The sequence below is a fragment of the Hydra viridissima genome, unplaced genomic scaffold (assembly GCF_058129835.1).
Source record: "Hydra viridissima isolate aposymbiotic clone 2 unplaced genomic scaffold, HvirCarnegie_v1 scaffold_12, whole genome shotgun sequence".
Classification (NCBI taxonomy): domain Eukaryota; kingdom Metazoa; phylum Cnidaria; class Hydrozoa; order Anthoathecata; family Hydridae; genus Hydra; species Hydra viridissima.
This window is the reverse complement of record NW_028324311.1, coordinates 7,197,511-7,218,420: the sequence shown is the minus strand read 5'-3', so window position 1 is coordinate 7,218,420 and position 20,910 is coordinate 7,197,511. Positions and strand designations below refer to the sequence as shown.

General features: G+C 29.2%; 3 protein-coding genes across 7 annotated transcripts; 2 read left to right on the top strand and 1 right to left on the bottom strand.

Annotated features, from left to right (window-relative positions):
* The first annotated feature begins 2,550 nt into the window (after positions 1–2,550).
* LOC145194558 (DET1 homolog) lies at positions 2,551–4,863 on the top strand. The gene is made up of 2 exons (XM_080072225.2): positions 2,551–4,106; positions 4,423–4,863. Exons 1-2 carry the CDS (start codon positions 2,641–2,643, stop codon positions 4,631–4,633), a joined length of 1,677 nt encoding a protein of 558 aa, XP_079928351.2. The 5' UTR covers positions 2,551–2,640; the 3' UTR covers positions 4,634–4,863.
* On the top strand, positions 2,637–20,631 carry LOC145194559 (ATP-dependent DNA helicase Q4-like). 5 transcript variants are annotated; one of them, XM_090068189.1, is made up of 18 exons: positions 2,637–4,106; positions 4,423–4,599; positions 5,142–5,263; positions 5,434–5,467; positions 5,736–5,809; positions 7,081–7,281; positions 7,447–7,526; positions 9,964–10,674; positions 11,108–11,347; positions 16,493–16,635; positions 16,791–16,898; positions 17,036–17,128; positions 17,526–17,662; positions 17,756–18,025; positions 18,171–18,353; positions 18,465–18,652; positions 18,787–19,057; positions 19,205–20,631. In XM_090068189.1, the coding sequence occupies exons 3-18, from the start codon at positions 5,168–5,170 to the stop codon at positions 20,522–20,524; spliced, it is 4,149 nt and encodes a 1,382-aa protein (XP_089924315.1). In that variant the 5' UTR covers positions 2,637–4,106; positions 4,423–4,599; positions 5,142–5,167; the 3' UTR covers positions 20,525–20,631. The 5 variants fall into 5 exon arrangements, 3 of the variants coding, with proteins under 3 accessions (XP_089924315.1, XP_089924314.1, XP_089924316.1); XR_016445444.1 differs by lacking the exons at positions 2,637–4,106; positions 4,423–4,599 and having other exon boundaries at positions 5,053–5,263; positions 7,465–7,526; positions 17,036–17,177; XR_016445443.1 differs by lacking the exons at positions 2,637–4,106; positions 4,423–4,599 and having other exon boundaries at positions 5,053–5,263; positions 17,036–17,177.
* LOC149881029 (uncharacterized) lies at positions 13,056–15,634 on the bottom strand. The gene has a single exon (XM_090068198.1). The coding sequence runs from the start codon at positions 14,658–14,660 to the stop codon at positions 14,079–14,081; it is 582 nt and encodes a 193-aa protein (XP_089924324.1). The 5' UTR covers positions 14,661–15,634; the 3' UTR covers positions 13,056–14,078.
* Positions 20,632–20,910: the final 279 nt, after the last annotated feature.

Below are 20,910 nucleotides of genomic sequence, written 5' to 3'. Positions count from 1 at the left end.
AATATCTCAAAGTGGACAATATCACGCAGAATAAAAGCATCGGGTTGTTTTTTTTCTGGAAAGCAAATTAAAAAACCCTTTGTTAGTGAAATCAATCGAAAAAAACGATTAAAGTGGTGCATTGAGCACAAAGATTGGACATGTGAACAATGGGCTAAAGTTATTTGGAGCAACGAGTCTCCTTTTGTTTTGTTTTATAATGGTCGATCTCACTGTTGGAAATTAATTGGGGAAAAATTCAACCCCCAAACATGCAAGGCAACAATTAAACATGACAGAAAGATTAATGTTTGGGGTTGTTTTAGTGCACACAAAGTTGGAAAACTTTACCGGGTGAAGGGCATCATGGACCAGCATATGTATCATAAAATCTTAGTTAATCAGCTTGGACCAAGTATAAAAGAACTTTTTCCTAATAGTGACTACATCTTTCAACATGATAACGATCCTAAACATACAGCACGGTTGAATAAAAGATATCTAGAATCTAAATTAATACCAGTTATGTCTTGGCCAGCACAGTCTCCTGATTTAAATCCAATAGAAAACCTTTGGTCTATATTGGATAGAAAATTGAAAGATCGTAGAGCAACAAATGAAGATGATTTGTTCCAAATTCTTCTTGATGGTTGGAATGCTTTGCCAAACGATTTATTAAAAAGACTTGTAGATAGTATGCCTTCCAGATGCGCAGAAGTCATAAAAAACAAAGGATGGCCAATTAAGTACTAAAACAGCTGAAACCTAAAAAATGCTTTACAAATCCTAATTTCTTTTTATTATATGTAATATACAATGATGTTATAAACATTTTTATCAAAATTGTCCTATAATACTTTTATTATACGAGTCTTACACATTTTTTGTTGCTGTTTTTATTAAAAAAACTAGTGTGGCTTTTTTTTTGCACCACCCTGTATATATATATGCAGCAGCCAATAAAATCATTTTTTAAAAATAGTTTTAAGTTTTACAAAAGCATAGAGCATTTCTGTATAACAAAAAACCCTTAGAGCTTTCTTATATACTTAACATTAAATTAAACTAACGCTACTTAACACGTCAATTTTATTTATTACACTTTAATTTTTTTTAGACAAAAATTATCTTAAGATGAAGGTTTGATTTAATACTTCAGTTTCCATTGACGTATACTTTAACGAAAATTTATATATATTTTAACGGTAATTTATGTATATTTTAACGGTAATTAACATATATTTTAATGGTAATTACCTCAGAATTAAAAAAAACCATTAAAAAAGTTAATTTTTTAAAAGTCTATTATTGTCTAAAGATAAAACGAAAAATGGAATTGCAAAATGTTAGTGCTAACCAATAAATTTAACATGTTATTTCTAAAGCCAGAGAAAGAGCCACAAATCTACAAACACAATTACTCAGGTGATACACTCGTAAAATAAAGTTGGTGCTTTCAGGTAAAATCCAATTTTATAATTGCTACTTGGGGTTGCCAAAAATTATCCTGAAAAAAATTATCTGAAGAGTCAAGTAAATTTAAAAATACCGCAGGATTAGTTATGTAATTTTTTTTATTTTTTTGCCTTTTTATTTTTACGCATCAAAAAGGAGTTAAAACATCAAGTAAAAAAATAACAAATTATTTTGATTTTTAAAATCAAGATCATAATTAAAAAGTCTTAAATATCTTTCGAAAATCACAAACCTCTTTTTTGTGCAGTAGTAGTTTGAATCAATAACAAAAAGTATTTTCTTCATAAGCGCTGAAAAGCCCAATTGCAGGAAAGTTTCTTTATTGTTTCAACATTTGAGACATTTGCATTCAAAATTAAAGTAAATGTAAGGCCACTTCCATTAACGTTAATTTTGAATGTAAAGGACTGGTATTCATATTCATGGGAAGTTTTAGAAGGAATTTTCTTTACAAAAATGCATTTTACCTGAATGGAACTTACCCAAGTAACTTGCCCGTAGTAAATACAAACTTTATTAGAATTGAATAATACTCTCGCACAAATCCGTTTACTGGTTTTTCAGAATAATAAGGTGGTCAAGCTCTCTAAGATTCCATGGAACATCTCAATCGCATACATTATTATCCGTCTAGTTTAAATTGTTTCCGCGTGAAGGCAAAAAAGAAAACAAAGTGACAATTTACACACTTCATTCACTGAACTTTTTGTTGTAATGCATTGTATGTATTATACATGTTATGTTATGCATTGTATGTATTACACATGCTATTATTATATACTTAATACAATTAAGTATATAATAATAATATTACATGCATAATATTATATTTACTATTAATACATAATAGTATAGTATAAGTATATTAACAATGTAAGTATGTTAAAAATGTAAGTATAATATTATATATATTTATATATAACTTGCTGAATCTTTAGAAACTATGGAAGTCAACAAGATTTCCACAGTTTGTTTTGAGACAACTTGCAGTAATACTGAAAATTCTGACAAAATCAAATGATTTAGTATATGAATGATATTGCTTTGCTGTTACTTTGATGTAAAATAAAAAATATATCTAACTTTATTTTGTACCGGTAGGTATAATAAACAAATGAAAATTTAAAAAATATACAAGTATATTTTGTATGGCTGTTTGAGTTAAATTAAAAAATATCTTTAGATATGAAAAAAAGAAGTAACAGTTTAAAAGATGATTATGCAATCTTTCAAGATGATATACATAAACGTAGAAGAACTTGTGATCCAAACATTGTTAAAAAATTATTCCATCGGCAAACATTTATAAATAAACCAAATACACATTTCCATTTTTCACGTTCCTTCAACCTGAATATTTTCCCAAATTTTACAGTTATAAATGTAGAAAAGCCACCATGCTTTTTACGGAAGTTTTCACCTGATGGACGTCATTTAGTTGCCTTTTCTCGAGATCAAAGTTCTGTTGAAATTTATGAGTTTCAAGGTCCTTGTGCTTCAAATGATTATGTTTTTAATGCTTGTAATGAAAATGAAGATGGTGTATTTAAGCTTAAAAGTCTATCTTTTGATCGTTTTTTTAAACAGAGAGGAGTTGTTACAGTAACTAGTTTTGGTGAACAATTAAATCGTGAATGTAGTTTATTTACTGATGATGGAAGGTATGTTATTGTAGGTTCTGCAACAGCCCTTGCTGAAGATGTGCATCCAATGTTTTACGATATTTATAGAAACAATGAGTCAATAACTCCCAATCAAAGAGTTCCTCTAGAAGATTATGCAATACATATAATAGACTTGTATAATGGTACCCTTCAAGATACTAGAACATTTAAGTGTGATAAAATATATTTATCACATAATCAAGGGATTTACTTATATAATGATATACTGGCAGTAATGTCTGTTCAGCATCAAACAATTCATATATTTCAAGTTACCCCAAAAGGTCATTTTATTGATGTACGTGTTATTGGCAGGTTTTGCTATGATGATGATCAGTACACAATAAACAGATTACCAGAAATGCAAAATTTACAACCATATCGTGATAAGTGTTTTAATAGCCTAAAGCATCGTTTGTTAGTTTACTTGTATAATTTTTGTTCAAAAGACGGGTCCAAAGAGTCTATACGTAGGTATTACCAATACTTTGACCAGTTCAGAAATTTACGAATGTGGAAAATGCAACTCTTAGATAAAGAGCATTTACTTATAAGATATGCAAGTGAAGAAGTTGTAGCAATGAAGGTTCAAGATCCGAGCACTCTGCCTTCATTTTATGCTGTATACAATATGGTTCTTACTGAAATTATTGCTGTTTATGAAAATTCTTCAGAGGCTCTTTTAGAAGTTTTTGAACAGTTTAGTGATCACTTTCGAAATGCCATCCCTCAGCAAATTGTCCAGTTCACCTGTTCAACTTCAAGCAATATTCATGCTCGGTATAACCAAAGAAGATTTAAAAGTACAATAGTTAATGCTAAATATGGAGGACCTAAAGAAGCTGTTAAAAAACTTTTAGCACAGCTACCAATTAGTGCTCAATCTTACAGTAGTAGCCCATATCTCGACTTGTCTTTATTTAGTTATGATGATAAATGGATTTCAGTTATGGAAAGACCAAAAGCATGTGGTGATCACCCTATCAGGTAAATGTCTATTTTTCAGTAATTCATTATTGTTTAATGTAGAAAAGTTAAATGATGTAAGTTTTTTAAAATTAATTGATATTTTTAACAAATCCTGACTGTTTGAGTTGATGGTTTAGTCATTGAAACATATTCATGATGTTGATAAAAATGATTTTGATAAAAGAATAAAAATTTGTTCCTTAAACAAAAATAATGGTGGCTCCTAAATTATAAAGGTTGCCTAGTAATAGTGTAGTTAATAGTCAGATTTTATAGATTTTTTTTCTAAAAAGTTTGACCTTTATTTTATAATTCATTTTTTGTGTTTGATTAGGTTTTATTCAAGAGACACAGGCTTGTTAAAGTACAAAATCTTTGCTGGTGTTCAAGGTCGAAATATGACTCAATCAGCTCGTAGACTTGTTGCATTTACATTTCACCCTTTCTATCCATTTGCTATATCAGTACAACGCAACAATAACACTGACTATGTAGTTAACTTTCATTTAAGGTATTTCACAGGTTCTGCTGTGGATCATTTGTGACATTTGCTATTTTAATAAACTTCACAAGTCATTATTTATTGACTGATATTAGATATTGAATTAAAATTGTTTCTTTTTTGTTTTGAGAAATTTATATTTATACTTTTTAGCATTAGTTATTTAGTGACCAGACTGTTTTAAGTTTTAAAATTTGATTGATTATAATTAAAAATATCTTTTAAGAGAGTTATGCACAAGTATGGAATTTCGAATATTCCATATTCAACCCATATTTTGTATTTCTTTAGTTTTATTTATCTCTTTAGACTAATTGTTGTGTGTTAACCTTTAGAATTTACTTATGTTTAGTATTTTCTGTTTTACTTCAGCATTCTTTAAATGTTGTACTTTTTGCAAGCTTCCTAATTTATGTCTCATGGTATTGAAAATGCTCATAATAAATGCCAAACAAAATAAAAAGAAAGTTTTGATTTACCTTTTAATTCTTTCTTTATGAGTTAAAAAAATGATTTAAATTTTATTTTGTTTTCTGTGTTAATGACTACAGCTCTGAGCATGGAAGTAGAATAAAAAATGGATAAGTTAGACAAAGACCTTATCTTGCTGAAGCAAGAACTAAAGTGTTGGGAGTCAATGTTTTCAAGAAAATATGGTCGAAAGCCTACAAAGGTTTGATACTGTACATGATTAAAAAACTTAAGTTGATGATATCACTAAGTAAACTTTCAACCAAGTAAATCTTCAACAAAGCATTTTAATGATTTTTTTTTACTTTTCTAAATCACTCTACTTTCCTATGTAGTCATTTTACCAAACTAATATTACCTCTATTTGTTTAGGAAGATATTGATGAGAGTACTGCTGAAATTAAAGGTACACCTATATTTTAACTTGAAAGAATCTCTTAATATCAAGGTGGATTTATTTATATTTTTTTTGTTGGTAAACAAAAAACATAAATAAACTTTCTTGTTTTACTTTTGCTGTAATAAATTTGAAAACCTACAAACAGGTATACACTTTTAGTACATGTATATTACATTAAACACACTTACAAAAAACTATTTTTTACTATTATTGTTTTTGTTGTTGTTATCATTATTGTTATTTTTATTATTCTATCGTATTATCTATCATTTAGATACCTACAAAGCATATGCAGCTTTAAAAAAAAAGAAATTTTGTGAGGATAAAAAAACTTCCAACAATTTGCAAGTAAGTATTAAATATACTATTATTATTACTATTACTATTATTATTATTTTTATTATTATTATTGTTATTGTTATTGTTATCATCATCATCATCATCATCATCATCATCATCATCATCATCATCATCATCATCATCATCATCATCATCATCATCATCATCATCATCATCATCATCATTATCATCGTTATCATCATTATTGTTGTTGTTGTTGTTGTTGTTATTGTTGTTGTGGTTGTTGTTGTTATTTATTTATGTTATTATGGAAATATAAATTAGAAGTACAGAATACTGTTGGTGGGGGAACCCACATGTACACTGGCAAGTCAGTTATTAATAAAGTAATAAGTTAAACATTTGGTTTATTAACATGAGTAAGGTCTTTTACCTTTGACTTTGTCTGAATTCTAACTTTGTCAAAGCTTATTCAGGGTAGTTAAAAGAAAAAAATTGTAGAAAAAAAGAAAATAGTAAATGAGTGAAGTTAAAGTTTTATTAAATATAAAAATAAAGCGCACTCTACCACTCATTATCAAGTTGGGTGTGATGAAGTTTTTTTTGATAAACAAGTGGATTGTATTAACCACATCTGTAGATCCACATTTGTAGATCTAGGACTTAGCAATAAGGCAGTAAAAGTATTTTTAATGAATCTCAAATAAGAAAGCTTGTTAAAGTTTTTTAGAAGGAAATTTAAGCAATTTAGTTAAAGATTTAATGCCTTTTTAGAATTTGTAATTAAATCTCATGGTAGTTATGATGATATATTTCAAAATATTTTAATCACATTTTGCCTGTTGGTTGCAATTAAAACTAAAATCCATTTCTAGTTTTTTTTTATTTTTTTGATTAGTAATTGTTCATGTCTAATTAGATGTTTTCCAGTAAAAAAAAAAAAAAAAAAAAAAAGCATTTTTATGAGCATTTTTTACAATGAGATCGGAGAAAAAACTTGTGATGAACTTATTGAGAAAATGAACTATGTTATTGACTAAAGTTTTCAAAAGATTAAATAAAGTTTTAACATATGTTTGTTTTTTCATTTTCACAAGAAACTACTTAAAAACATACTTTGCCTATATAAAGAGAAAATTATATAAAATGTATGAAGCATTACAAGCTGTAAGCATATAACCTTAACATAATAGATGATGTCTTGCAAATGTAAGGGGGGACTTGATTAAATGTTATGTAATTAAATAGGATAACCTTGGAATTTATATTATTGATAAAAAATATGAAGTAAAAAGTGTACTTTGCAAATAATACTTCAGGTTGATGATGGTGTATTTGGAGCTAACCTTTTAAAGCAGCCTGATAACAAATTGAAAACACAGAAGATATCTCAGTTAAAAGTTTTAGATATTCATAAGATCAAAAGACCTGTCTTTAAAAGACTGAGTGAAACACCAATTAGTGCAGTTAGGGAAAAGGTTACAAATGATGAAAATGTAACAAATGATGAAAATGTAAAGGTGAGTCAACTTAAATGTTTATCTTCATTACCAATTCTTAGTTTTAGCAATCATTTTATCTATTTTTATTCTTTTACAGTTTTTTTAATAAAGAATTTTTATTTCAAAATTTATTCTCTATACAATTGATAGCTAATTTTCTTATTGCAGTTCTTATTTTTTTAGGAAACATTTAAGTATGAGCAATCTGTAATGACTTTTGAAATTGAAAACAAAATAAATGGTTTTAGTAAAAGCCCTGCAAGGTATGTAGTTTTTTAAATAGCATTTGGTCTTTTACTTTTTGTGGCTGTATTGTTTGTGTGGATAAATTGAGATGGAATGATCCAGATGGTATATCTGGATCATTCCATCTCAATTCATCCACACAAAAAAATGAACTTTGACACCATTACATCTCAAAACCAGTTGATCTTTACATAATTTGCAGTCCAAAATAAATATTAAATAATTGCAAAATAAATATTAAATAATTGCAAAATGAATGTTAAAAAATTGTAAAATAAATATTAAATAATTCCAAAATAAATATTAAATAATTCCAAAAATAAATATTAAATTTATTTTTGTAGGAATAATATGAAATTAATTTTTCTATTTAATTTTGTAGGAATTATATGAAATATTTTAATGATTGCATCATTGTTGGTTTTTTTTATAATTTTCTGTTTTTAAACAAATAGGTATAAAAGGATGACACATCCTTGTCCCAGAAACTGTACTCCTAAGCAGAACCTATTTAAAAATTTTTTTTTTTTGAAAATAACTTGAAGTAGGTTTGATTTATCTTGTCTTTGTAAAAGGAGCACATCACATTAACATCCAAAATTTTCCCAGTAGTTACTTGTTTTAGGCTTTCTTGAGAAATTGACCATTTAAAAGTTAAACCATTACCATCAAAAGCACATTTATCACAGCTGGGTGCAAAAAATACCCATTCAGCATTTAGATCAAAGTCTTCCTTGTGATAAAAATGATTGTTAAAGTTTTAAAGTTTTTAAATTATACTGCACTGCTGAAAAGTACTTAATACTTGATACATCTGGTAGATTTATTTGATACGTCTAGTTATATCTTCTTGAATATTGTATACAAACAAATGTCTTATTGTTACAAACAAATGTCTAAGATTTGTTGAATATTGTATACAAACAAATGAGGTTACAAAAAAATTTTTTTGTTTTAGGAAGGTTTCCTCTTTAAAATATTTTTAAACACACAAAAAAAGTACAATGGGATAAAATGAGCATTGACATTTGTCCTAATTCATAATTTTGAACCTCATTGAGGACAATCTATTAAAACTAAGTGTTCATTCTGCTTAAAGTTCTTTTTACAGTTTTTAGGTACTTAAGCTGTATATGAACATTGTCTATGAACATACTAAATAACTTTTTAACACTTCAAAACCAGGGGATTGGTTGCATTAATGCAGCATACACTCAGCGTTTTCAAGGCAACAAACATTTAAAGTCATAAATTCTTTGTAACTTTTATTCCACCTAATTTCAACAATCATGAGTTTAGTAATAAGGTAGTGGACAAACTTAGTTCATTCACCACTAAAATACTAAGCTCCACAGTGTGAAGGCCTGAAGTTTTAGTTATAATAAATGACTTAGGCTTCAGATTGCAAAACTTTGACAAGCTGAACTTAACTTCTTTATAGTCATTTTCATTAAGATAGAGTAGTAATAACCTTTTTTTTTGAGCATGCTGGTTTTTTTCATTACTTATGAAGTCTTTTTTTTTATAGCATCATCGATAAAAACTCAACACTTTGAAAGTTAATTACTTTTATTTGACTGTTTCTGGTGAATTTCAGGTTCCCAAGTTTTTTCTTGGAATTGATAGAATTCATTGCTTTTGTTTTCATTTTCTTGCAGTCTTAACAAAATACTTAGACATTTCAAAGAAACTTGCTTTTTTGTTTTGAGTTTATGACTCTTTTGTTAGTCACACCTTAAATTGATAGGAGTTTTTAACTGAAATTTGTTTTTTGATTCCATACATTAACCTGTTTCAACTGGCATGGTCTTTGTTGACCTTTTTTTTTGAACTGGTGTTTGCTATTTGTATTGTTAAAGAGGCTTCTATATGCTAAAAAAGCTTTTTTTGTAATTCTGTCTATTATTTCATGAAGCTTTCACTTTATTGTGTTTTGCAAGACTTTTCAATTCAACTAGTAAAGCTCCAAGCTGTTCTATAAAGGTATCAAACTTACATTTTCCTCACTTTGTGGCTCCTACCTCTTCTGTGAACTGGGGTTACATATTCATGTTTTTCTTGAACAGCCAAATCAAGGAAAATCTTTAGTTTGCTTCAAACAAAATAAAATAAGTTAGTATATTATTACTGATATTAATACTACATTCTACTATGTGTAGAGGCTTTAGAGCTTTATTTTTGAACTCATTGAATAAAAATCTAGGAATCAAGTTTTAGTAGCTGATTTATTGCCTGTTGTCACAAATACCTGTTGTTACAATGCTATATCAACAAAATTTCAACTTTTGATATCTTAAGAACTGTTGTGTATTCTTTGTGTAGTTCTGTTGTGTCTAAAGTAGTTAACTATGTGATTGTTATTTGGTTTCAATTACTATTTTCAAAAATAATAATTATTTTATCATTATTATACATATTTACAAGTTTATAATTATAAAAAAATTTATTCTTTAGAAAATCAGTATCAATTCTGAGAAAACGTCAGTCATTATTTACTAATTGTTCAAAGCTTTCAGATAGCTGGTTAAATAACTGCTCCAGCAACTTACCCAATGAAAATGAAAATTTGAAGCTTTCTATTGATAAAGATATCAAATCAACAGAAAGCTTTTCAGTTGATAAATGCAATATACTTGTTAAAGATGGAAACATTGTAGCAATCGAATCATCTGATAGTAGAACTCTGCCTTCTGAAATTGAAAATTTAAATTACAACAAAAATAATTCAAATGAAGCATTAGTTGAGATCAGTTCTCTAAAAATTGCTGATACACTAATTTGCTCTCCAGAAATTTCAGGTGCTACAGAAGGTTTTTCAAAGGATATTTTCATGCTGCATTCTTCAGTATCTATTGGAAAAAATGAGACAGATAAAAACAATATAAGGATACCAAATAAGAATTTAAGATCTAGTAAAAAAGATTCTAATGAGATAAAAAACAAAGAAGATAAGGAAAATGGGAAAAAAGTTCCTGAAGATCTGAAAAAGAAGCCTAGAAATAGAAGCAGTAAATTGACAAGTGAAGAAAAGAAGATGACATCTACTCTATGTTTGAATGAAGAAGAATTAAATCACAAAAGAAAAAGAACTGAAATGGAAGCAGATGAGGACAAACTTGATCCTAAACCTAAGAAGATCAAGTTAAAAAAAAGTAGTAGTAAAAGGTAAAATGTTTTATAATGATGATGACGATTACAATAATGATGATGATGATGACGATGATGATGATGATGATGATGATGATGATGATGATGATGATGATGATGATGATGATGATGATGATGATGATGATGATGATGATGATGATGATGATGATGATGATGATGATGATGATGATGATGATGATGATGATGATGATGATGATGATGATGATGATGATGATGATGATGATGATGATGATGATGATGATGATGATGATGATGATGATGATGATGATGATGATGATGATGATGATGATGATGATTACAATAATGATGATGATGGTTATGATTATGATGATAATGAAGATTAAGATAATAATGATGGAGGTTACAATCATAATAGTGATGTTGGTTATGATAATGATGGTGGTTTCAACTTGATGCAATCTTTACTTAGATTGGTAAATGATAATTTTGTTAAAATTGATCTCAAAAAAAAGACATATGTGCGTAGTGTTAAAAAGTTAACTGGGGCACAGTACAAAAGAAGACAATGGAAGCAAAAAACTTCTTTTGAGCAACCAAATAAAAAAGGTTGGCAAGTGATTGGTGAAAAAAAGACATGCTATAAATGTGGAGGAGAGGGACATTGGGCAAAGTTCTGTCGTGGAATGCAAAAGAAAGTTGATCCTTTTAGGTTTGTTTAGTATAAAATAAAGTTTTTCAGCTTTTTTTTTATATAAGATATTTAATTATTCTAACAAATTTTACTTAATTAAACACAATTTTTAATTTTGATAACATAACTTTTTTTATGGCAAAAAAAAAGTTTTCTTTTCAAACAATTCCTCTAAAACTATTTTAACATTTTATTGAAACAAATATAAATTGATAAAATGGAAACAGCAGATATCTTTATCAAGAGCAAATATATATTTTCTAATGACTAAACACTCAGTCTTTTTAATTCTATATAAAAGTTTATATAATTCTCTTTTTAGCTATTTAAAACAAGTAATACAATTAATAAATTTTTTTTAAAATTAAGAAAAATGATAAACTTCAAAATAAAGTATTTTTTAGATTGTACATAAAATTTTATTTTGATACATAAAATTTTATTTTGAAAATGAAAGTTTGGCTTGTTTTATCAAACATTCTATTTGCCAATCATAATTAAAACTGTTGTATAGTTAAGCAACTACTCTGATTCTCTCAGAGTAGTTGCTTAACTATACAAAAATATATTCTACTAGTTAATATCATCTTTATATATGAACATAAAAGAATGCCATGTATATTAACATGGCCCCCTTAGTCCGCTCAGTGTTCTTTTACAGCATCACGTTCCTGAAATGAATTGCCTTATGCCCTTTTTGTTCTCAAGTGCTTATTTGATTTTGGATACATTCTTCTTCAGACAAATTTATTCTGGATATATCAAAGTTCTCACTATTGATAGGATTAACAGGGTCATGACTACAATCTTCATTATCCACTAATCTACTCGTCTTGATTAGCCGTTTATTTATTTGGTCACAATGCACTAATGTTCATATATTATTTCTCATTATAATGACAGTGTCTTGAACAGCTTGAGAGATAAAGGCTGTTGGTTCTGCTTGAGAGATAAAGGCTTTGAATCTGTTTTTGTCGTTGCCATAAGGAAGATCCACTTCAAAGCTCATCGTAGGAGGAGAACTGCCTCACCATCATCTTAGAGGGACTTCTTGACTTTCCAGCATCAGATATTGTGCTGTAACATTCTACTTAGATATCCACTTAATAAACTTTTATCCAGTGAATAAGTTTTCAAACCCATTTAAACAGTCTTTACCATTCTTTCAGCTGCTCCATTAGACTGGGGATGACATGGTGGGGTCTTATATGGCAAGCACCCTTTTTTCTTCAGCCACTGGCATAAAGCAGCATCATGAAATTCTGCAGTATTATGACACCAAAACTTCTGGAATTCCATTTCTTAAAAACACACTTTGAAGTACTGTCTTAATTGTGAAAGTTTCAAAATTATTTACCTTAACAACCTCCACCCATCCCAAGAAGGCATCTACTAAAATCAAAAATAATCCAACACTCTGTATAGAAGCATGATCCATATGCACTCTGCACCATGGTTTATCTTCACTGGACCGTGTATGTACTGTTGTTTCAGTCTTTACAATTTTTTACATACTCTTCAACATCTTGACAATGGCCACCATGTTTCTAACTTTGATCTACATCAAGTTTGCATTATCCCACAGTGTATGTCATCATGGATTAATTTAGTAAATCTTCTTCTCACTGTCTTAGGAGGTACAATAAGGTAACCATTACAAACAGCTCTTTTTTCAATAGTCAATTTATTCTTGTTGGATTTAAAGGACCTTTCTGTTACAGAGCATCTGGTTCAAATTATTATACCAATTCTGCTTTTAATATCATCAATAGTTTATCATTTTCTGTCCTCCGTCTTAGTATAAATTCTAATGGTTTATGATCAGATGTAAGTTTGAATCTTCTACCCAACAAAAATTGCCTGGCTCTATGAGTGAGCCACATAATAGCCAGTGCTTCTCTCTATGTTAGAGTATCTTGTTTCAGCATCTATCAAAGATCATGAGAGAAATAGTACAGGGTGACCATCTTGTATTAGTATACCAGATATTGCTTTTTCACTGGCATCAGTTGTTAATTCTAAATCTTTAATGATGTCATAAACTTTTACCACAGGATCTTCACAAAGGTTCTTCTTTTGTAATTCAAATAAAAAATCCTTTCTTCCTTAAATTATTTAGCAGTTTTTCAGCATATTTTTCAGTGTTGACCATAAAAGTTTTTTAATCCTATGAAAGATTCAAGTTCCTTTTTATCATTAGGAGGACTAATTTTAAGTATTTTGCTGACCAAATTGCGATATTGAGTAACTCCCTTTTCTCACAGTTTGTATCCTGGAGATGAAAGACTTTTTGTTTCCATCACTGAATTACTTTTATTTATAATCATTCCTGATTCTTCCAATTTTTTGTTTATGTTTTAAATATTTTGAATAGTATATGGATCTGAGCAAATCTTTTGGTTAACCCCTACTTTGTAATCTGTACATATGCATAAATCTTCTTTTTTTTTTCTAACAACAATAAGTGGTGAGGGCCATTTGCTTCCACCAGGTGCAACTCTTTGGAGCAATCCTTGTTGAATCATTTGATTGAATTTTTTTATCACTTGTGGTTGTATATGAATAGGAAGAGGTCAATATTTAACATAAGATGGTTGCATACCACTTTGTTTTATATTTGTTTTGTAATTTAACCAAATTTGTTGCATTTACTTTTATTATGTCCATGCCAATTAAATCGTGATTCTTTGTACAATCTGCAACAATAATTCATACAATGTTTATTTTAGATTTTGTTTTGAATGCTGCCTCATTCTCCTAATACGTTAATATATGTACCATCAAATTGTTTTAAGCAAAGATGGCATTTTTGTAATTTAGATTTAGACATCAGCTCCAACAGCTCCAAAACTTTTCTTGGTATAATTGTGACTTGACTTCTGGTATCCACTTGCATTCTTATATTACAGTCATTTATTTTAGTACCATTTTCTGAGTTTGAATCATTCATGATAATAGAATAAACACTTGCATCATCATTCTCTATTTCATCTACTTTTCTTTCACATTTAACGTTTGATTTGCATACATTTTTAAAGTGGTTTAGTTTCCCACATTTTTTACAATTTTTTCCAAATGCTGGGCATTCTTGTGGCAAGTGTTGAAGGCTATAGTATTTGCATTGATTTGGTTTATCTCTATTTTTGTTCATATGGTTGACTGAAAAGCGTTCTTCACTATTAATGTTGTTTTGTGCACTAAAAGAAAATATTTGTTCCAGCTGCCTGATGAAATCAACACATGATCCTAGTTTAGGAGATTCACTATTTTGTAACAATTCAAAAGCTTTAATTCTCTGATCAGAAGAGTGCCACCCATCAACTAATCTCATTTGAATCAGATCATCTTCTGCACTTTGGCCATCTTTTCCTAATTTTTCGAAGTTATAAAAATGTGATGCTTTGCATAATCTTTGTGCATATGATACAATGTTTTCATTGGTTTATTGTTTTAAAGCTAAAAATCAGACTCTTTTAGCAATGGTTAATCATTTTTGAGGTTTTAAATAGGACATGATAACACTTTTAATATCAATAAACACATCATCTTTTCTAATAGTAATACCCTTTCTTCACATATCATTCAATCTCATATCAAGACTTTTTCATATCAAGATCTTTTGCTTTATTGTTTACTTCAGTTTACCACTTAACAACTGTTTTAATAAAAAGTTCAGCTTCAGGAAATTTCACACATAACGCAGCAACTGTTTTATTACAAAAAACTTTAGAAACTCATCCAATATTTTTTCACTCAATAGGTTTTAGTGACAGAACCTTTTGTTTTTAAGGTGACAACTTTACCATTCAACAATCAGTAGTATGAAGTTGAATTAAAAATTCTGCAAGTCTCACAATATCTTTACTAATTATATTTTAAACATTTTAATTTTTCAGTGATCCAATTATTTCTGATACATTTTAAAATATGAACAGAATCTGAAGAAAGATGTATCATTTTTTACAATTTAAATATATTGAAATATTTTTAGATTTGAAATATTTTCTAGATATAGTTATCCATTATAAATCCAAGAGGTTTTCCATCTGCAAGTATAGTTTGTTTATTAAATTCCCATCCATTTGAAAATCTACAGTAATTTTACAAATTGAAAATACTTGGATTACAAGCTTCTGAAAGACTTCCAAAAAAAAAACTAGCATTTGTGCTAAAATTGTTTTTGATTTTTTAAAAGCTGCTTTGCCACAATATCTATAATCATAAAAAGTTTAAAAAAGGTTTTTTCACAATGACTTATTACTCATTGAGAGTGCTAACAACATTTCAACATCCTGAATAATAAAAATAAAATATTGAAACAAAATTTAAACATTTAAAATACAAAGTTTAAAATAACTTACCACCAAAGTACTGCAATCCAGGTTTTATATACACCTTATCAGCTAATATAACACAGTACTTTTGAAATTCCTTGGGTAAATTTTTGGGATACAACCCAAACCTTTATAGACAGAGAGAGGAGGATTGGAACACCACTTTTTACTCTCTAGAAATCTGCATTATCTATCATCTTCTGGACAGCAATGAGTACAAATTCGTTTATAAGTCATAAGTTTTTTAACTCACAATCCTTTGGTTTTAAAGGAAATGATTGCTACATACATATTTTCTTTTAATTTCAAGCTGTAAATTGATGTGCAATCATAAACACAATATTCTGAGCTTAAATTACAAAATTAAAATCTTCATTAAACTAATTTTACACTAAATAATTAGTTGTAGCCTGTGGAAGTTGGCCGTGGCCATAAACTATAGTATAGAAGTTTTTCATACACTTGCCAGTTGTCATAGGATTTTTTATTACAAACATTTATGAGAATATTTTTTCTCTTTTGCAGTTAGTTATATATTTTTGCAGTTCCATAAAAAACAGTTTTATTAATGTAGAAAAAAGAAAATTTTAACTGTGAAAAGAAAGCCAAAAGTTTTTTTTTTAGATGAAATTTGCTTTACCACCAAAATATTTTTACTAAGTGTAGACCTAATTTTTGTTTATTTGTTCTTATAATCTAATATGCCTACCTTTTCTTCTGATTTGTTTTAAGTAAATTTTATTCTTTCTTTTTTTTTTCTTCATCATGCAAGGATTTTTTTTTTTTTTAATCTAAAATCTTACGAAAATAATAATTATATGTTTTATAGAAAACTTGAGGAAGAAAAGCAGACGATGGATTTTGAGAGTTTTGATAAAAATAAGAAAAGTTTTTTTGATTGTGTTGAAAGTAGCTCCTTGAAAGAAGTCGAAATGACCAATGTGCAGCCTGGGAAAAAGTTTACAATAGAAAGTACAATAAAAATAAAACTTATTAGTTCTATACAAAAACCTGAAAATAAAAATAACATTCTGAAAAGCTATAAAATGTTTTTTTTGCTTTTCAGAATGTTAATTTTTAGTTTTTCCTTTTTTTATAGAATTAATATATTTTTTTTTAATTAAAAGATGTAATGGAGATTGAAGCAGTTTGGCCTCGACCAACTTATGACAGTGAGCCTTACATACCAACTAGTGTGTGTTTAATTCCACCTGTTGATTCTAAACCAAGTTGCGGTATTATTGTTTTTACATTATTTATTCTTTGCTTCTGTTTCTAATTTTCTTTTTTATTATTTTTTAGAATTACGTTTTTTTTATTTTTATAGTTTTGGTTTTAATTATAAATATATTTTATGTTGTTTATAAATCAGAAGCGTACGATCAAGTAAAAAATGAACTAAGCGTGTTTGGGTTTAAATCTTTTCGTGACGGCCAACATGAAGCAATTGCAAGAATTGTCTCTGGTAGAGCATTATTTCTCTTCAACTCTTCTTCTTTGGCAATGACTTTTATGTAAATAATTTTCAATAAATAATATTTTTATTTGTATCTTTACCTTATATTTAAGCATGTTTGTTTAAGATTATATTAACTAATTAAATATATTTTTTTACTGCAGTAGTTCATATAATTTTTTTATACACTTCTTAACATTTTTCATCTGCTGCATTTTAAAGCGATTGTACAAAGTATATAGTGACTGTAAAAAGCGACACTACAAAGTAATGTAGCGACTGTACAAAGCGACATTACTAAGTATGTAGCAGTTGCCAACTTTTTTTGACAGTTGGCTTTATTGATTTCTAAAAAACTAGATTTACTTTCTTTTTTACAGAACCTTTTACTATAAATTGTTTCTAGGTCTGTCTACATTGGTTATTTTATCTACTGGTTCAGGAAAATCGTTGTGTTATCAACTGCCTTCTTACCTATATTATAAACAAAAGCAATATTTAACGTTAGTTGTATCTCCGCTCGTAGCATTGATGCAAGACCAAGTATTTTGTTCTTTTTAAGTTTTGTTGTATTTGAATTTTTTTTATTTTATTTTGTTTTTTTTTAATTACAAAATATGGTGTTTATTGTTGTAGGTGGTAAGTCTGCCGTCGTTTCTTCCTGGCGCTTGTCTTAACAGTAGCATGACGAAACTTCAGCAAAAACGCGTTATTGAGAAAGTTAAGGCGGGTAAGATAGCCGTGTTGCTAATATCACCGGAAGCGCTTGTATCTGGTGGTTTCGGGTCAGGGATTCTTCCTATGAAGTCATCTTTACCAACTATTGCTTTTGCGTGCATCGACGAAGCGCATTGTCTTTCAGAATGGTCGCACAATTTTAGACCATCATATTTAAAAGTGTGCAAGGTACTTAGCATTTATCAATTATTAAAATGTAATATTTCGGAAACGCGTCAAAATGTAGAAATGATTTAGCATACTTTGTCAATTTGAAATATGTTCTTGTTAGGTTAGACTTTAAAAATTTTTTTTTGGTTTTTATTCTTTACAGGTGCTTCGTGAACGTTACAATATTGGTTGTTTATTAGGAATCACTGCTACTGCTTCGCATGCAACAGCTACGTCTGTAATGCAACATTTAGGGATTCCGTTAGAAGGTTCTATAATAAGAGACCCTCAACCCATTCCACCTAATTTATGTATTACTGCTTCTAGAGACTGCAATAGAGATGAGGTTGACTAGCTTTAAAGCTTGATTTAAGTTAATTCACACGATGTCGCTTGTTGAATTAAAAGATTAATGTTGAAATATTTTTTCGAAACTAATTTAGTGCTCATATTTTAGGCTTTAACTGAGTTATTACAAATGAAACCATTCTCTTCTTGCGACTCCATCATTATTTACGTAACTCGGCGTACAGATGCAGATAGGATAGCATCTATGTTGAGAACAAATCTTCCAGCTAAAGCTCCTGATGAGAAAATCCATATTGAAAAGGACACTTTAAAGGATACTTCAAAGGGTAAAAAAAAGTAAGTGTTGAAACCTCTTTTTACCTGTACAAAAAATAAAAAAATTAAAAAAAATATTTAACTTTTATTTTGATTAAAAACTTTTAAAAGTTATTAATTTAGTGATTATCATTCTTTAATGTTCTTTTTATTAGAAAAACGTCTAAACCGTTTTGGTGGAATGTTGAGTCTTACCATGCTGGATTGACACCTTCACAGCGTCGACGCGTTCAAACAAGTTTTATGTCTGGAGATTTACGAATTGTAGTTGCTACAGTAGCTTTTGGAATGGGTCTAGATAAGTCTGATGTGCGTACTGTGATTCATTACAACATGCCTAGTAGTTTCGAGAATTATGTTCAGGAGATAGGGCGCGCTGGTCGTGACGGGAAACTATCATATGTTCACGTATTTCTCGATGATGAGGTTAGGCAGAAAAGTTTCTGACTTTTTTTTTATAGTTATGCATTATAAGCTGATGAGAATTTATGAGCTGATGAGAATTTATAAGCTAATGAGAATTTATTCACTACAGCTTTTCACTATAAATAGTCTTTAAAACTAATTTTCTAGGGAAATGACCTATATGAATTGCGACGACATATCTATGGAAACACGGTCGATCGCAAAACGATTCAAAGGTTTGTCGATATTGCTTTTCCAGCATGTAAATGTGAAGAACTATGTGCTAGACATGAGCGTTTAAACCCTATTAGCCACGATAATATGGAGAAGATGACAGCGAAAGAAATCGATGAAATGTTTTCCAACGATTTTTGCAATCAAATGATCAATGATTGCTCTTTGATTAGAGAAATACCTGTTAATGAAGGTTGTAAAGATGAACGCAGCCAATTCGATGTCAACACAAATCGAAGTTGCGATGAAACGGGATTTCCGCCGAGTAATAGTATTAGTATCCCAATCAATAGCAAGATATGCTCAGGTCACCGCGTGACTTTTAATATTGATAGCACTGTACAAGCTCTCGATATGCCGGAGGTTAACATATCAACATTAATGGCATATTTAGAGCTTCATCCTAAACGTTGGTTGCAAGTTCAGAATCCTTTACGTGACATGTGTTCAGTAAAATGTTATGGGGGGCCTGAACAGTTTCAGCTACTTGCCAAAAGGTTTGCTCCTGTAGCACTAGCAATAAAAAAATTACCAAATGATCAGTTACGTCATCTCGATGAAATACGAAGCATTGATTTCAGTTTTGCAGATATAGCGGATCAAATGTGTTGGGATGTCTTTACTTTATCTCGTGAAGTCCGCTACCTACAGTGGAACATGTCTTTTGCACTTGATGCACCTCTGAATACAACCGGACACTCTGGTGTAATTGTTGAATGTGATCAGCTTTCTTTCCACGTACTGACTGCCCCAGGACTAAGCAATAACGATAGAGATGAAATGTGCGACTTTTTATACGAAAGTATTACAAAACAAGAAGATCAAAGGATATTACAATTGGATGCTTTGTATAATTTATTTCGAGATTTATCTGAAGAAAACTATTACGGTTTGAAAACAGAAATCCGCGTTGACGAAAATGTACGTACATCCATAAGTAATTACTTTCTCTGTGATGTTGAGCGACAAACGACAATTTTGAAAGAGATGTGCACATGCAATATTAAGATAAAAACGTCAGATTACAGATGGACCGCTATATCAAATGATATTAGTTCCTTGCTATCTGCTTATCCAGATCAGAATTTCTCGGGTCGCGCTATTGCTCGTATATTTCAGGGTATCGATAGCCCTTGTTATCCTGCGTGGTCTATCGGCAGAGATCGAAGATTTTGGAGACAATATCTTGATGTTGATTTCAATGAGTTGCGAAATTTTTGCACACATGAGCTTATTAAATATAGGCGTCACTAAAATCTAACAAAAATTATATATTTATCAAAAATCTATTGTTCCTTAGTAGAAACCAGTAATCGCTGTAACAAATGTCAATTCGAAAAATATTTATATAGTTTTTTCTAGTTTTTGGCTATTTCAATATCTTAAATGGAGTTCAGTTGGGTTTTCCGCAAATTGTTATTAGTTAAATTTTAAAGAGTTGATTCTATTACAATTAGTTTTATTCTCTCCAACGCATATTACGACAGTTCTTGCCGATCTTAATGGCATCTGTTATTAAAATACCTCAAATAAGTACAAGTAAATGTGTAATTGCAGTCTAACTTATGGTTTCTGCAATAGCATGAATTAATAGTTGAAAGGAATACCCAGATTCTTGTGAGATACTACTTAAATTAAAG

Bases quoted from the DNA above. Each gene is read 5' to 3' on its own strand.
- LOC145194558 (XM_080072225.2), top strand. From the start codon at position 2,641: ATGAAAAAAAGAAGTAACAGTTTAAAAGATGATTATGCAATCTTTCAA. The intron at 4,107-4,422 runs GTAAATGTCTAT...GTGTTTGATTAG, and splicing joins TGTGGTGATCACCCTATCAG to GTTTTATTCAAGAGACACAG.
- LOC145194559 (XM_090068189.1), top strand. From the start codon at position 5,168: ATGGATAAGTTAGACAAAGACCTTATCTTGCTGAAGCAAGAACTAAAG. The intron at 5,810-7,080 runs GTAAGTATTAAA...ATAATACTTCAG, and splicing joins AAACTTCCAACAATTTGCAA to GTTGATGATGGTGTATTTGG. The intron at 17,663-17,755 runs GTATTTTGTTCT...TTATTGTTGTAG, and splicing joins TAGCATTGATGCAAGACCAA to GTGGTAAGTCTGCCGTCGTT.
- LOC149881029 (XM_090068198.1), bottom strand. From the start codon at position 14,660: ATGAGATTAGTTGATGGGTGGCACTCTTCTGATCAGAGAATTAAAGCT.